This window comes from Pogona vitticeps, chromosome 3 (assembly GCF_051106095.1).
Source record: "Pogona vitticeps strain Pit_001003342236 chromosome 3, PviZW2.1, whole genome shotgun sequence".
Classification (NCBI taxonomy): domain Eukaryota; kingdom Metazoa; phylum Chordata; class Lepidosauria; order Squamata; family Agamidae; genus Pogona; species Pogona vitticeps.
In genome coordinates, this window is record NC_135785.1 from 51,520,452 (window position 1) to 51,535,845 (window position 15,394).

Here is a 15,394-nt window from a genome sequence, read left to right on the forward strand (position 1 = left end):
GTATTAGGAATGTGGAAATAGCCAGACAAAAAGGCAAAGCCCGGCTGAAATAGGGGTGACTGCAGGGTGGAGCCAGAACCTGCTGGTTTTCCCGTAAGGTGGAGCAACACCCCACAGATCTTTTGTGTTTCACCCGGCATTCATGGGGTTAATTGTTTGGAAGCAAAGCCTCCCAGAGATTTGAACTGGGAGGATTGAAGCTGAAAAAAACTGGGCACCAAATGGAGAGTAAATGCCAGCTGATCCCATTCCCAATGAAGCCCCTGGATGCTCCAACCACTGTGTATCTTCTTACAGATACTTTGCTGACCCTTTTCCATGGGTGTAGAGCAAAGCCAAAGACTTGTGCTGTCATTGTTAGGCAGGATTTGTATTCTAGATTTTTTTTAAAATTCTTATCTATCTTAGCTTGCTAAACAGTTTACTACTAGGATTGGGAGTGTGTGTTTGAGAGAGAGAGAGAGATTGTGGGATGAATACTTGCACCCCTTCCTCCCTCCCTCCCTCCCCCCCTCCCTTCCCTTCCCTTTTGCCTGCTAGCTTTTGCACAAGTGCTGGAAGTGTGCTTATGCGCAGAAGTAAAATCCTCCTGTCCTCCACGTCCCTGAAATTGATGGCACTTTGTAGCCTCTCCAGTCTGGATTGTAGCCATTTGCATTCTCTCCATTCATGGAAATGAGATCTTTCACAGAGATCTAGAAACGCACAAATACCATCACAGACCAGGACATAATTGGGTTCAAATATTACTGAATGATACAGAGAAGATGGGCACATATCTGTGTGCCCTTGTTTTGACATGAACTGGGGTGAGGAACCACTGATGTGTATGTGTTTCTTCCATGAATGGAGATAGCTGCTTGTTTAGATTCAGAAACAAGCTGAATGGGGCATTTTTGGTATCTTAAGGAGGGTGAGGCTAACTGAGTGTATGTATTTTTTTTGTTTAAGAGAGAAATATGAATGCCGGGGGGATTTCGCTAATAGTGGGGTGAATGGCATTGCTGGCACTATGTTATTTAATATAGAAATACAGTACCATATTACGTGGGAGGGAAACAGCAGCTTCATGGAATGGGATGGAGTTACTTGCATGCATTGGTTTGGTGTTTGGATGAAGGTTGGCTTGAAAGTGGGCATGATTCCCTGTGATGCTGTGCTTGTGGGGTAGGACCCAGTCGATTGATGAAGGGTGTATGAGCCCATAGTTCCACGTGATCCCTTTGTGTGCTCACATCCCCTGCCTTTAACAGGGGATGCACCAATTACATTGACCTGGGTTCCTTCCTGATCAAGCCTGTTCAGCGTGTGATGCGCTACCCACTGCTGCTGATGGAGCTCCTGAGTGCCACCCCTGAGTCTCATCCTGATCGTGCTCCGTTGGCAACTGCTGTTCTGGCTGTCAAGGAGATCAATGGCAACATCAATGAGTGCAAACGGAGAAAGGACCTCGGTGAGCATTTCTGGGGCAAGAGACATGCAAGCCTCAGGCAAGGGAAGGAGTAGAGGTGGGAAGAGCTACTTTTTGAACAATAGCGCCCAGTGGTCCCAGGGGCCAACATCTCATCCGCAGAGAAGGGAAAAGTAACTTTCCCTGTCTCTTTGGATGAGGCAGGAGGAATGCAAACACCTACTTGGGATAATCAGACCAACCGTGTAAGAAAGCAGAAAAGCAAACGAGAGCACCCCTTAGTGAGGGAGTGGGTTACCTCATATGGAGGATGGTTGTGTACCAGGCTAGTTCTGTTCGTTCTATACCAGGCTGGTGTCAGACTGTTGTGACAAAGCTCCTAGAAAAAAGTGAAGCACCTCCTCATGGATACCAGAAGTAAAAGCATATAAAGCGCTCACTTATTTTCTTAATTGCCCTCTGAAGACTATAGTCTTCCCAAAATTCCTCCTGCAGAAAAACAATACAGTTCAACAAACTTGTTATTACAATAATGCCTTGAAGGTCCATGTTTTCATCAATTCAACAACGGCAACTATTTCACGCTGTCATTGGATTCACAGCTGTTGCGGCCAGTTTGTTACCACGTTTGTTACCTACCTTCTGGTGACAAGGCCTCTCTCTCCTTAGCTAGAATGGTTCTTAGGCAGCAGGCACACAGTCTGCTCCCAGGGCCAAGTTCAGAACCTTGCTTACTTGGCAGAATACCTGAGAACTCATATTACGAAAGGAAAACCTTCAAAAGCTGAGCGTCACCTCCTTGCTTTGACGAAGTGGCAAAGTAGGACTTAGTGAAAGGCTGCAAATAATAATGTATATGTATATTACAAAGTGGAAAACCTCTAAATAATTGTAAGTGAAATTGGTTACAGTAAAATCCTATTTCAAAATACCCACTGAACGCCATAAAATATTTGAGTACTTACTTATTTAAATATCTTTCATTTAAGAGTTAATTAAACCCAGTCTCATTGATTAGCAGGATGACCAATCCAGTTGCTCTCCATGTACAAAGGGACAGGCCCTCCCGTCTGTGCCAGAGGCCGGCTATGTCCCCTTGCCTTTGGTGATGCTGGTCTTGTTTGTAAAGAAGACCGCAGCAAAGGATTCTGCCTGGACTGAGCAAGAAATCACTCCGAGGAGCAGAGGCTTTGGGGAAATGGCTGCTGTTTAATGCACACGCTGACTGTCACTCTTGGCACAATTTCTTTCAGTGCTGAAGTATAGGAAGACAGATGATGACAGTCTCATCGAGAAGATCTCCAAACTCAACTTCCACTCCATTATCAAGAAGTCCAATCGTGTTAGCAGCCACCTCAAGCACCTCACGGGTTTTGCACCCCAAGTGAGTAGAAACTACCCCTGCTCACGTGCCTGTGGACCGAGGTTGGGCAACTTGTGCCACTCCAGATGTTGTTGTGCTGCCACTCCTGTCACCCTTGAACTTTGCACTGCCAAGGCCTAATAGGAGTTGCAATCGAACACTATCAGAAGGCGTATGTATGTGCTGCCCTAAGTGATGTAGGGCTTTAGACACCATCAATTCTGTTGACGCCTTCTCTTTTTCTGTTGCAGCTCAAGGATGAGGCTTTTGAGGAGACAGAGAAAAATTTCCGGATGCAGGAACGGCTGATTAAATCTTTCATCCGGGACCTTTCCCTTTATCTTCAGCATGTCCGGGTGAATAAAGGGATCAATTTGGGGCAAATATGTGAAGCACTGGAGACTCAGCAATCCAGTGGGGTTGAGGGCTGGCCTGAACAATGATTTAGCAGGGCTAGGCATGGGTCTTACCATTACTGCTGCATGGTTCAGTGGTTTAAGTACCTGGCTGCAGAGCCAGAGGTTGGGAGTTGAGTTCCCCACTGTGCTTCCATGATGGGCTGGACTCAGTGATCTATAGGTTCCATTCTAGCTCTGCAGTTTTAAGATTATTACCCTGTTCCCTGAAAATAAGACAGGGACTTGTATTAATTTTTGCTCCAAAAATGCATTAGGGCTTATTTTCAGGGGATTTTTTTTTCATGTTTAACAATCTACATTTATTCAAATAAAGTCATGTCATCTTCTGGTTGCTGCACAATAGTGGGAGGCAGGGTTTCACTTCACGGGCTTATTTTTGGGGTAGGGCTTATATTACGAGCATCATGAAAAATCCTACTAGGGCCTATTTTCGGGGAAACAGGGTGTTATTCTCTGCTTGTGGAAGCTGGCTTTGCCTTGGCCTTGGCAAGGGTTCTGAATTCCTGACAGTCAGCTAATATCTTTGTCTTTTGACCCTCAGGAATCAGCCTGTGTGAAAGTGACCGCAGCACTGAGTATGTGGGACCTGTGCATGGAGAAAGGCAGTGCTGAGTTGGAGCAGTTCCAGAAGGTCCATCGTCTTATCAGTGATCAGCTGTTCTCAGATTTTGTAAGTCAGGCCTCTGTTTTTCTGTCTTTCACGTGCATATGACTGTGCTGAGCATTTCCTTATGGGTACCACTTCTGTTAATGGAATGCTTGCCTTTCTAAACTGATGTGTTCACAATGTTTGGCCAGAAAAAAGCCCTTCACGACTGGTGTTGGGCAGTGCTGGCCAAGTAAGATAAGAACTATAGTTGGGGATTTCTGGTGGCACCAGTTTGGGGAAGGCTGAACCGAAACTGATTTTGGTGTGAAGTTGGGCAGTGAGGATGATGAAGAAGTCTGGAGAAGATCTTGAGTTCAGGGCATTGAGCATAGAAGAACTATAGCAAGAAAAGTCTTTCTTTTGAAAGATGGCCAATGTGGTGCTGGAAAAAGGAGTTGCCCTTCTGTCTTGGCAGAATAACTGAATTTTTTGTGGGTTTTTTGAAGGAGGAATTTTCTAAAGAGAGCTAAGAAAAATTCTTATTTCTCTGTACTTTGTTTCCCCAAAGTTTACCGTACCAAATAAAACAAGTGAATAACTTGACACAGATATATGGAGGCCTCGAAAAGTCTCTTATATGGTCTGATTGTTCCCTTATGTCTTGTAGAAAGAACGGACAGAGCGGCTGGTGATCTCTCCTCTGAATCAGCTGCTGAACATGTTTGCTGGCCCTCACAAACTGGTGCAGAAACGTTTTGACAAGCTCCTGGACTTCCACACTTGCACAGAGCGTGCTGAGAGGCTGAAAGACAAACGGACCCTGGAAGAGTTACAATCGGCACGCAACACGTATGAAGCCTTGAATATGCAGCTGCTGGATGAACTGCCGAAATTCCAGTGCTGCGCGAAGCAGCTTTTCACCAGCTGTCTGCGTGGCTATGCCACGGCCCACTGTGACTTTGTGCGCCTGGCACTGCAGGAACTGAAACCTCTGCTCTCAGTAAGTATGCGGAGTGTGTGACGAAGCACCAGCCCAGGCTGACGATGGATGGTTTTCATATAGAGTGGGAACAGAGAAGAGGAAGAGCGTTTTGGCGTGTTTCATTTCCCCTGCCTCCTGTCAGCTTTATTTCATATTTTCACTGAATATACTGCCATTGGTGTGGAGAAGAAAAAGGTGTATATTTGCTCATGAGCAAGAAGCCATGTTTGGCCCTTTCTGTAGCTGCTGTTGGATTGTACTGTGAACTGTTTAACATGTAACTTACCACTCCTGGAGGCTTCCAGGAGAAGCAGTTCACTTTTTTTCCTTTGGGGGGAAAATGGGTGTGTCCCCTTTTGCGCACCTGTGGTCTGCACTGTCTGGTAGTCGCTTAGCAGAGTTTCATCCTGAAGATAAAGCTTGCTCCCCTTTGCATTCAGTCTGGTTTCTCCCTCTGAATTTCAGATCCTCTGAAACAGAACATGCCTTCAGGTGAAAAGGTGGATCTAGGATAGGACTGAGGGAAACTTTGGCCCTTCAAATGATGGGTTATAATGCCCAGGATCCCTTCCTGTGGGCCATGTTGTCTTGGATGATGGGAGTCAACGTCCGTATTGTCAGGAGGTCCAAAGATTCCCCAGCACTGATCTAAGATCCAGCTGTGGAGAACGAGCAAGTACTCTTTGGGTTTATCCTGCATCTAGATTGGGAAAGGCATGAGCTCAGATTACAACTCCCCTCTGCTCTAGTCAGCATTGCCAGTGGCAAGGGATCAGGGGAGACCAACAGCCATTGGAGGGCCAACAGTCCCCATCCCTCACCTACATGGATTGTGGGGGTTCCACCCTGGTCTGTTTTTGAGCAGAATGTCATCGGTTGACCTTTGGCTGGCTCCGTGCATCTTCTGCACTCATGCCCATGCTGCCCTCCTCTTTCCTAGCTACTGAAGGTGGTTGGCAGAGAGGGGAATCTTGTTGCCGTCTTTCAGGAAGAGCACAGCCGGGTCCTTCAGCAGCTGCAGGTCTTCACCTTCTTCCCAGAGAACATCCCTGCTGCCAAAAGGCCTTTTGAGAGGAAGAGCCTAGAGCGCCAGTCAGCACGGAGGCAACCACTTCTGGGCATGGTGAGCAGCAAGAGCTGGAAAGCTGTCAGGTGGCACTGGAGCATTGGCCATCAGAGTGAGCTGGGGTGGGTGGAAGGAAGGTGAGAAGCAGCCTGGGCTTGATGCATTCATGGAACCTTGCGTAGAAGAGACAATGGAGGGACCTTGCTTAGAAGGTAAGGATGACAAGCATCAGTTGAGAAGAGCGCTGCTGGTTGGTGGGGTGGGGTGGGGGTCAAGGATGAGACTATACTCTCTTCCCTTCATTCATGGGTGCTGCTGTTTCCCTTGCAGCCCAGCTACATGCTGCAGTCAGATGACCTGCGTGCAGCCCTACTGGCCCGGTACCCCCCTGATAAGCTCTTCCAGGCTGAGCGCAATTTCAACGCAGCTCAAGAGCTGGATGTGTCGCTCCTGGAGGGTGACCTAGTGGGTGTCCTCAAAAAGAAGGATCCCATGGGGAGCCAGAATCGCTGGCTCATAGACAATGGAGGTGAGTAAAAGTCAGAACTTCCTTTGGCTAGCATGTATCTCCTGTTTGGCATCACCGCTCTGGGAGTTGTAGTCCAAAAAGTAACTTTTGCAAGCTCTGGTGGAAATCTGTCTAGCTCCTGGATAAATCCTCTTGGCTGGGAGCTGTCCTCATCTCCATGGTGCTTGTTATCTATGATATTTCTCTCTTCTTTCCCCACAGTAACAAAAGGCTTTGTGTACAGTTCCTTCCTGAAACCTTATAACCCACGATGCAGCCACTCCGATGCCTCTGTGGGCAGCCATTCCTCGAGTGAATCTGAGCACAGTGGCTCTTCCTCCTCCCGGGGCAGCAGTACACCAGGTAGTGTCCTGAGCAGTGTCTCTACCGTCAGCGCACATAAACCTCCAGCAGCCTCTAGCTTCCAAAGGGATTCAGCGGATTCTCTTCAAGCCCCCTCTGACGGGGATTTGGCCTCGCAGACCCAGGCAGGCACCACTGTAGCGTCTGTGCAGGCCCCCAGTTTGGTTCTAGCATCCCGGCGATACAGTAACCCTGATCCTCGCAATGGACACCCACCTCGGCCTAAGGCACGAGCAGCCCCTTCAGTGGATGGCAGCTCTAGGCTGAAGAGCAGTGAGTGCAAAGGAAACCAGGTGAGTGGAGTAGTATGTGACATTGATCTTTTGATCAGTTTGTTTAATGTATTTAAAAGAGGCACCTTTCAACTTCTGTCTGTCAGAGCACATGATTATCCTCAATCATCTATGCTTATCAAAGTCTCTCGAGACTGAAGGATGCCTAATCTAATGCTATCTTGCATTTAGTGTGCTAAATATGGGCTTAATTTGCAAGTTTGATTGCTGAAGCATGTACTTTTGAGGGTACAGGTTCTCTCATGGTTGTGTGAGAGAAAAAACATGTAAATTCCATCAAGTTTGTGAGCCTGTGTCTAGTGATGGGTCATTTTTAAGGTGGCTGACTACTTTGTTCAGCCAAGGTGTGTTTTCAGAATAAGTGTAACTGAAGCATTTGAGGACAGATTCCATTAAATCTAATTCAGCACAGCTATCACAAGAAGTTTTATTTTTCTTCTTATCAGTAGGCAGAGAACCTTTTATTCAGATATGCTTTTATGCAGTTCAACTGAGATGTCTGTAGAAGGGGCTATTTCCCAATTTTTGATATGTCTTAATGTTTAATGATCTCTGCTTTACATTCTGTGTGTTCTATTTGTTTTCTGTTAGTTATTGTGGGTTCTAATTTTGGAGTATCTTCCCCACTTCTAAACAAATTCCCATAGCAGATTGCTATGAAACAACAGTATGTTGGGTGGGTGGGTGGGTGGGACATTCTGTAGGGCTGTAGCTGGTGGGTTGGAATTTCTTTGTTCCTTGCCACTGAACTCCTTCCCTGCTTTTTCCCCTCCTGCTGCCAGGTTTATTATGCTGTTTATACCTTCAAGGGCCGGAACTCAAATGAACTGAGTGTAACAGCCAATCAAAGACTAAAGATCCTGCAGTTTGAAGATATCACTGGCAACCAGGAGTGGTGGTTGGCAGAGGCACATGGAAGACGGGGCTATGTGCCATCCAGTTACATTCGGAAGACTGAGTACACGTGAAATGTGTGTGTGTTTGTGGCAGGGCCAAAACTTGGTGCCTTAATCACTTTCAGAACTGGACAGAGGAGGGGAAGTCTTGCTGTGCCCCACGGCCCTGTCCTCCCTGATGGCTCAGATTTGGATATATTTGGTGGAGAGCCTGGCCACGATTTCCATGATGTTGCAATGAGGTGGCCCCGTTGGCATCCTACTGTTTATCTTATGAGGCCAGACTGCCTGGCCTGAGAGGGAGTGCTGTGTGAATTTCTTTCCCCCTTGAAGGAGGTGTTTAATCCTCTTTAAAGAAGAAGAGAGAGGCATCTAGCCAATGGTAACTGGGGTCTTGAGTCACAGGGGCCAAATCGGAACACAACAAAGAGCTTTGCTGGACCAGCATTTTGTTTCCCAAAGTGATCAGCCCAGATTGCTGGGGAGCCCGTTGAAGGCGTCATGGAGCCTGTAGCTTCCTCCTGCCTTTTCTTTCCCAGCAACTGGAATTGGAGATATATACTGTAGTTCCTTTTCCAGAGCTTGGCAGTGCTACTTTTTTGGACTACATTTCCCAGAATCCTCTGGGAGGCTGTGACTGTGGGAGCTGAGGAGTTCTTGAAGTTCAAATTTCCCCAAGCTCTGTTCTGAACCGACAGGTTCCCCTTAGGAATCACAGCAACTTGCTGGTAATAGATCTGTTCTCCGTGACACATTTACTGGAGGCACAACATACATTCTTGTTACATGCAGGGTCCAACAGAAGTCTGTTTTTGTACAGAGAGTAGCACCATGTGTGAGGTTGCAGGATACTACCCACGGAAAAGGAAAGATGGAGAGGGCCACCACAGAGTCTCCTTTTGTCTCAGTGTTAATTGGCATCAGTTACTGCTAAAGTGCTCCTTTGCTCAGCTTCAAAGGGGCCTGATGCTGACCTTAGATGCTGCAGTGTTGCAGAATGAAGGGAATGCTGGAATGGGATTGTGCCCTGAGCACCAGTTCAAATCATGGGGGAGGTATTCCGCTCCAAGGAATGGAGCACAGTGTAAGGGCTGCATTTTCCTCCTGATACTCCGTAGCTGCTGTTTTGTAAATAAAATTGCTCTTTCTGAAGTTTCTTGTTTTGATACAGAAAGGTGTCCAGTTGTTTGCATTGTCACTTCTCCTTGCGTTATAAGCACATTTCCTGAGCTTCAGTGCATCAACGCAGATGACGTTAGGAACAATGTTTGTTTTTTAAAAACCCTAGCAGCTGGTTGCGAGCAATAATACAGCATAAGGAATCTTGCCCAAGTTTTAAAAAAAGGCTTCCTTTACCCTACAGGGTCAAATGTCATGTTTCTAAAAGCAAGCATTCTGAAAACTTTCTGCCTGTCATTTTATGATTGGACACTGCACAAGAAGGTTTAGTCCATCTAGTCATAGTCCTCTCTGAGCTTGTGCCCTTCGTATCTGTTGTTGGGTGATGGCTCTCATCATATTTATGATGAAGAAAAATGTATATTTTCCGATACTGCTCAGTCTACCTGGGAGGCGGGGAGGAATCTTAAAATACTTAGTAGCCAAAGCAGCAGGCATAAAAAAAAGGTATGAAGAGGGGTATTGCTCTGGACAGGGTCCCCTAAATATTTATTAATTTAAAATTTTACAGTGTTTTTCAGTGCAGAAAGTGATATTCAGTTCTTGTGTAGTATTTAAACCCAGCCTTTTCAGTTATCACCCAGATGAATGTTAGGGGTGGGGTAGCAGCGGGAGGGCCACATCATGTTTGCTTCACATTTTCAAGGGCCGAAGGAAGACGTGCACATGCGCACTCCTGCACTGGATAAAAAGACAAGGTGGGCTGGATGTGGCCCGCAGGCCATAGTTTGGAGACCCCTGGGCTAGATTATTGTGTATATCACAGAGCAGCAGAGATGCAATGTCTGGTTGTTTCATCTTCTCCTGTCACAGAGAAATAGACACTGTAAAAAATATATATTTTCAGGTGATTTAGGAACATGTGATGTGGATCCTGAACCAGAGGAGCTGCAAGAGGGGCTAGAGCACATCTTGATCGGACTCACTTACTGGGGTAGGAATGAGAGTAAAACTGTATCCCTTCAAGCAGAACCAGGTTGGGCTTGCAGGCAACACTTTGGGTGCAGAGCTAGGAGTATAACAAGGCAGGTGTTATACTCTAGCAGGGGAGCGTCTCTAGAGGTGCACAGTGGCATTGCCAGCATAGATAAGTCACATGGATTAATGGCAGGTCCAGAATAGCTGCAACAAGATTCCAGCAACACAGGGGCACCAGCCTTCTTCCTCCTGCTCTACAGTGCAGTGTTCAAAGTGCCCAGAATGCCAGCGTCCTTTGCCATTCCTGCAAATATGCCTTGCTGTTGAAGCAGCGTCTGAGGGCTGTCAAATTCCACAATTCTTCCTGATTGGAGAACCATCACCCTGGAGTAAAAAGAAATCTCAGTTGTAGTACAAGAGCTTGTGCTCATTTACACACACACACACACACACAGCCATCCATAGCCTTTCAATTTGGTAACTGGAAAAAGATGGATTACCTCCTGCAGTCAGAACCCTCTGCACTTTCTGGAGCAAATACCGATAAGGCAATTAAGGCACAACTCTATGCATCAGCGGAGGAGTACTAACACATGGAATGAAGGGAAAGGAGATGTGTTGCTAGATTAACACATGTCCCTGAGATGCCTGCCTTTCCAACAACAGTGTTACCATTTTATGCAGTTGGATTGGAGTATACAAGGAAGTCTTCCAATCCTTTTTGCCATAGTGCAATGTCTAATTCTAGCAGTTCTGACATTGGCCCATGAGAATGTGAGGTCAGTAGGAAGAACAGTAAGTGTAGGCATCCTTCAGTCTCGAGAGACTATGGTAACATGCTCTGAATAGAGGTCTTGGAACACCATCTAGTGTGGCTGAGAAGGCCAATTCAAGAGTGACAATCCCTTCCACACTGAAGACAAATACAATCTGTCCCCTGTCCAGCTCCCTGATTTTGCTGCTTTCAGGACTGCCTGTTTGCCTCTTCCTCAGGCTGAGGCGAAGAGAAAGAACAGTGGCATGCAGAGTATTTAGGTAAATTATGGGAATCAACTGTCATCTTTTGATAGGAAACAATGACATGGGAGGATGGAACCTTACCTTATCTGAAGTTTAAATACAACAATTTTCCTATTAGCACATTCAAGATTCTATGTATGAGATTCTGTAACTAGCTGCTAATGTTACCATGTCATCAACCTACCACAAGGAATTTTTTTCCTGCTGAATTACTGCTGAGTGGGAGGCACAAGATGAGTGTCAAAGGTTTGGTGTTCTCTAATTCTCTGTTTTTCCTACTTCTACAACATTGGTGGTTATAAAACAGATCTAATGAGCTCATATTTTCTTTTGTAGCAGTTTACAGTCATCTCTTAGCGACCAAATATAGTTAAAAGCTTTAGGAAATTTCTTTTTGTTGTTTATGTGTTTGTGGCTAAAAGCAAACATAACAAGAATGGGTTGCTTTTCCCAGGGATGAAAAGGATTTGACTTAAACAGATTGTGCTGTGATTTTCAAGCATCTGTTAGCCTCCTAAGCAAGCAACTGACTTGTTTCTTAACGATTTTAACCTAAATTTCTCCATTTGCCCTTCTTAGATGATTGGCTTGAAAACCTTCATGCAAAGAAATATGAAGTCTTGGCTTTAATTCAGAGTCCTATTTCAACATATATAGCCGGGAATCCCCTTGCATAGCTTTACCAAATATATGATTTTGGAGGTGAATTGTATCAAGGAAAGAAATCTCTGTAGATATCATTTGCATGCATCCATGCCAAGTTGTACAACTTTGTATGCAACAAATAATGTCTGCAGAGATTTTTTTTAACTTTAAGAGCTTTGCCTCTTAGTGTTACACCAGGATAAGTAGGCAAGAAGATTTTGGCCACAGACATTTTGAATGGAGCACAAACTTTCTGGGTTTACAGTTCCAAGGCTGCAACCAATATATACTTTACAGAAAATAAAAGCTGCATGCACGGGGTGCCATAGACCTCGTCACTAAACATGCACAGGATTACACTAACTTTCTTTTTGCTCAAAGAAGATTTAATGTAATCCTGAAGTGTGCTGCAGTTACTGAACATGACTGCTCACTCCCTATCTTTCCACCTAAGTGATAGCTATTTTCTATCCTATGACTGTTGACTTGATGCTGGAGATAACATGTTTTTACAAGAGCATGAAGTCCTGAAACTTCATGTGTAGACAAGGAGAGAATTCCACATACATATGATCCTGCCAGTTACCTGTGGCTGTCCATGATGGTGTGTAACCGATGGGCAATGGTGAGCACAGTGCAATCGGCAAACTCGCTTCGGATTGTCTGTTGGATCAGGTGATCAGTTTCCATATCCACTGCTGCTGTTGCTTCATCCAGAATCAGGATTTTAGATTTACGGAGGAGGGCCCGTGCCAGACACAAAAGCTGCCTCTGCCCCACACTGTGGGAACAAGAATGGTGGTCACCTATGTTGTTAGTTAAATAAATGCAACCATTGGAAGGGGACTGAGACAAAAATCAGCACCATTAGATATAGTACTTTTGTATTTCTTAGACTTTAAGTTCCAGAATTTAGCAGGAATTTCTGCATCCAGAATTCTGGGGGCTTTAGCCAAGAAATTAAAGTCCTGACAGTTGTTGTTAGTGAAACACCAGTGGAGAATGACAGCCCTAGCAGCCGTTATCTGCATATGAAGAAGACAGAGGGAATGGTTGGGAAAAGCTAAGCTCTATGGGACCTGCAAATGATTAGGGGACAAGCAGTCTCTCTGCCTATTAGCCTCTGTACAGGATACCACTTAAAAACTACCTAATCCCTTGCAGCTCCCACAGAGTTTAATTCTTCCAAGCTATTTCCTCTTTCTTCCTCACATGCAAATAATAACTGCCAGCACATTCATTCTCCATTTGTTTTTAACTGAAAACTCCTGTGAGGACTTTGAATGTCCTGACTGAGAAAATTTGTGCTGAATTCTGTGGACTGAAGTTGAAGAAAAAGTCCCATGCCTAAGCAGTACTCATGTACTCTCCATGAGTCTGGGCAGGCTGGAATGGAGATGGAAGAGATGTGACCAAGGAAGTGATTGCAATAGTTTAAAAGCTCATCAGAATTTTAGCATTTTGTACCTGAGATTCTCTCCTGCTTCACTCACTGGGTAGGACAATCCTTCAGGCAAGCTTTGCACAAAAGACTTTAGGTGTGCTAGCTCCAGAGCATGCCAAACATCGTTGTCAGAGTGTTGCTCAAATGGGTCCAAGTTCATACGTAAGCTCCCAGAAAAGAGAACAGGATCCTGCAGATTTGGATACAAGATGTTTACACAGCTACACTTGGAGGGAGAATTGTTAAGGTGAGTTGAGTAGCTGAGATAGGAATGATTGGCTTTCATTATACCTTTCCTGCTTTTAGCTAAACCCAGCACACAGAGCGTTGGCTTGGAAAAGGTGGCTATGGATTGGGTTGAAGCTGGTGGGATTCTTCATCTGTTTCCCCATCTTGACAGCCAAAAGCAGTAGACAAACTGCCTAAGTCATACTTCCACTAAAGATTTGGCAGACAAGCAATGCATACATATTTGTTTTGGGGATGTAAAACTCTCAGGAGAGCCCTGCAGACCATACATTCTCTATTGATGCTACCTTGTCGCACTGTGCTATGGGTTAAAAGACAGCACCTGCACTCCTTCATTGTCGACTCCAAGAGAGCTAGGATTATGAAGTCAATAAGGAAAGGCACCCCCCTCCACTTCCTTCTCCAGATTCCAGATTCCAGCCTGAATGCCTTCAAATCCGTAGGGCTTCTTACCTGTGGGATGATGGTGAGCTTCTGGCGCAGGTCATGAAGGCCCAGTGTTGCTATATCAAGCCCATCAATCACAATCTTTCCCCCTGCTGCCTCCAGGATGCGGAAGAGGCAGTTTGTGAGCGAGGATTTTCCAGCCCCTGTGCGTCCCACAACGCCAATCTGAAGAGGCAACATCCCAAGAATTAGGCAACTGACAGTGCTTGTATTTACTTTTTGATTCATTTATCCAGTCATTTAAAATATATGGCTTAAAAAGTTGAACATACGAGAAAAATGAGCCATTTCATATCCCTAGTTTTTGCTCTTGCTGCAGAGCTCCAGGGTAGCCTACTAGCTAGTAATCCTCAATTATAACTGGCGATCTCCCACATCACTCATGTTATTCGTATTCATGAGCTGATTTGCATTAACCTATGAGAGGACTGGAGAGGGAGAGTCAGCAGCTAATGAGGCTTGGCGGGAGAAGGAGGAGTCAGATAGGGCTGGTTAGTCAGAGAGAGAGGGAACAGATACTGAGAGATAGACTGGTTAGGAAAATAGAGGTGGTGGTAATGATATAGCAAGAGAAAAGAAATATGTACTGAGAGAACTGGTGATGATTTGCTTATGTTTAATATGTATCTGAGAAACTTCTGATATTCAGTCTGATTCACTTCAATAAATAAGTTCTGTTTCTGTTCACAAGCCAAGTGTTCTGACAAACGTCATTTATATTGTGGATTGAATTAATCCACTGGTGACAGCAAGAAGAAAACAAGATGTGAGCCTTTGTGAGGGGAAAACAAGGAGGGGCCACAAGGGCAAACGTCACAATGAGTTTCAGCTAAAGGGCTCATGCAAAAGCTTGGTGGCCGGGTTTTTTCCCCTCTTGACAAATTATTGGGCCAGTCCTTCCAAAAGGTTTCACAAAGCTGTGTTTACCTCCCCCTGTTACTCACCTTCTCAGTGCTCTTGATATCACAGCTGATCCCATCAAGAACTAGCTCCAGCTCAGGCCGATACCGCACCTGATAGTCCACGAAATTAATTTCTCCATTATTTGGCCAGTCTGAGCGTGGTCTCTGTGCTGTCACCCATGGTGCCTGAAAGAAGCACCAAAAGAATTGGCTTCAAACCATATTGCGGCCTTTCCTAGATAGCACTGGGATCTTATATCGCCCCTCCCCCCCATATATCTTGACAGCTGTTCATCACAACTTTGTGATTCCCTGTACCTCATTGACCACCTCTGTGTACTCATGTATTCTCTCTACAGCCACAATGTTGGTCTCCAGCTCCGAAGTCATCCGCACCAGCCAGTTCAATGTCTGAGTCACCTGCATAGCAGAAGTAGATGTATCACCTTAATAGCCCTTATTTTCTTGCCCTCTCTGTTCACGGCCCCATGCTTAGGGGGGATGCCACATATACAGGGCTTAGTGGCTTGTCATAGAAACTATGGACATTGTAACCCTTTTAAAGAACAGCCCTACTTCTAACACTTCCTATAAGTGGACTTTTCTTTGTGGGAATAAGTCTCTGAGCTTCCTAAGGACAGGTTCCTCTTCCCCAACTTTATCCTATTATACTAGGGATAATTCCAGAGTAATTCCAGTG

At 45.4% G+C, this 15,394-nt stretch overlaps 2 protein-coding genes across 8 annotated transcripts in view; one reads left to right on the forward strand and one right to left on the reverse strand.

The window, feature by feature from the left end:
• Window positions 1-9,042, forward strand: part of DNMBP (dynamin binding protein) — a 59,546-nt gene extending 50,504 nt beyond the window's left edge. For all 5 annotated transcript variants that reach the window (XM_020803031.3, XM_020803032.3, XM_078389393.1 and 2 more), the window contains 9 exons: window positions 1,254-1,453; window positions 2,665-2,795; window positions 3,026-3,130; window positions 3,735-3,863; window positions 4,450-4,782; window positions 5,705-5,887; window positions 6,161-6,359; window positions 6,561-6,994; window positions 7,777-9,042. In XM_020803031.3, coding sequence (XP_020658690.3) covers window positions 1,254-1,453; window positions 2,665-2,795; window positions 3,026-3,130; window positions 3,735-3,863; window positions 4,450-4,782; window positions 5,705-5,887; window positions 6,161-6,359; window positions 6,561-6,994; window positions 7,777-7,962 — 1,900 coding nt within the window. In that variant the 3' untranslated portion in view covers window positions 7,963-9,042. The remainder of the gene's footprint in view (window positions 1-1,253; window positions 1,454-2,664; window positions 2,796-3,025; window positions 3,131-3,734; window positions 3,864-4,449; window positions 4,783-5,704; window positions 5,888-6,160; window positions 6,360-6,560; window positions 6,995-7,776) is intronic.
• A 489-nt stretch (window positions 9,043-9,531) lies between these two features.
• The window catches only part of ABCC2 (ATP binding cassette subfamily C member 2), a 40,226-nt gene continuing 34,363 nt past the window's right edge, over window positions 9,532-15,394 (reverse strand). For all 3 annotated transcript variants that reach the window (XM_020803037.3, XM_020803036.3, XM_078389394.1), the window contains 6 exons: window positions 15,013-15,114; window positions 14,737-14,880; window positions 13,799-13,957; window positions 13,120-13,286; window positions 12,239-12,433; window positions 9,532-10,371 (listed from right to left, as the gene is read on the reverse strand). In XM_020803037.3, coding sequence (XP_020658696.3) covers window positions 10,242-10,371; window positions 12,239-12,433; window positions 13,120-13,286; window positions 13,799-13,957; window positions 14,737-14,880; window positions 15,013-15,114 — 897 coding nt within the window. In that variant the 3' untranslated portion in view covers window positions 9,532-10,241. The remainder of the gene's footprint in view (window positions 10,372-12,238; window positions 12,434-13,119; window positions 13,287-13,798; window positions 13,958-14,736; window positions 14,881-15,012; window positions 15,115-15,394) is intronic.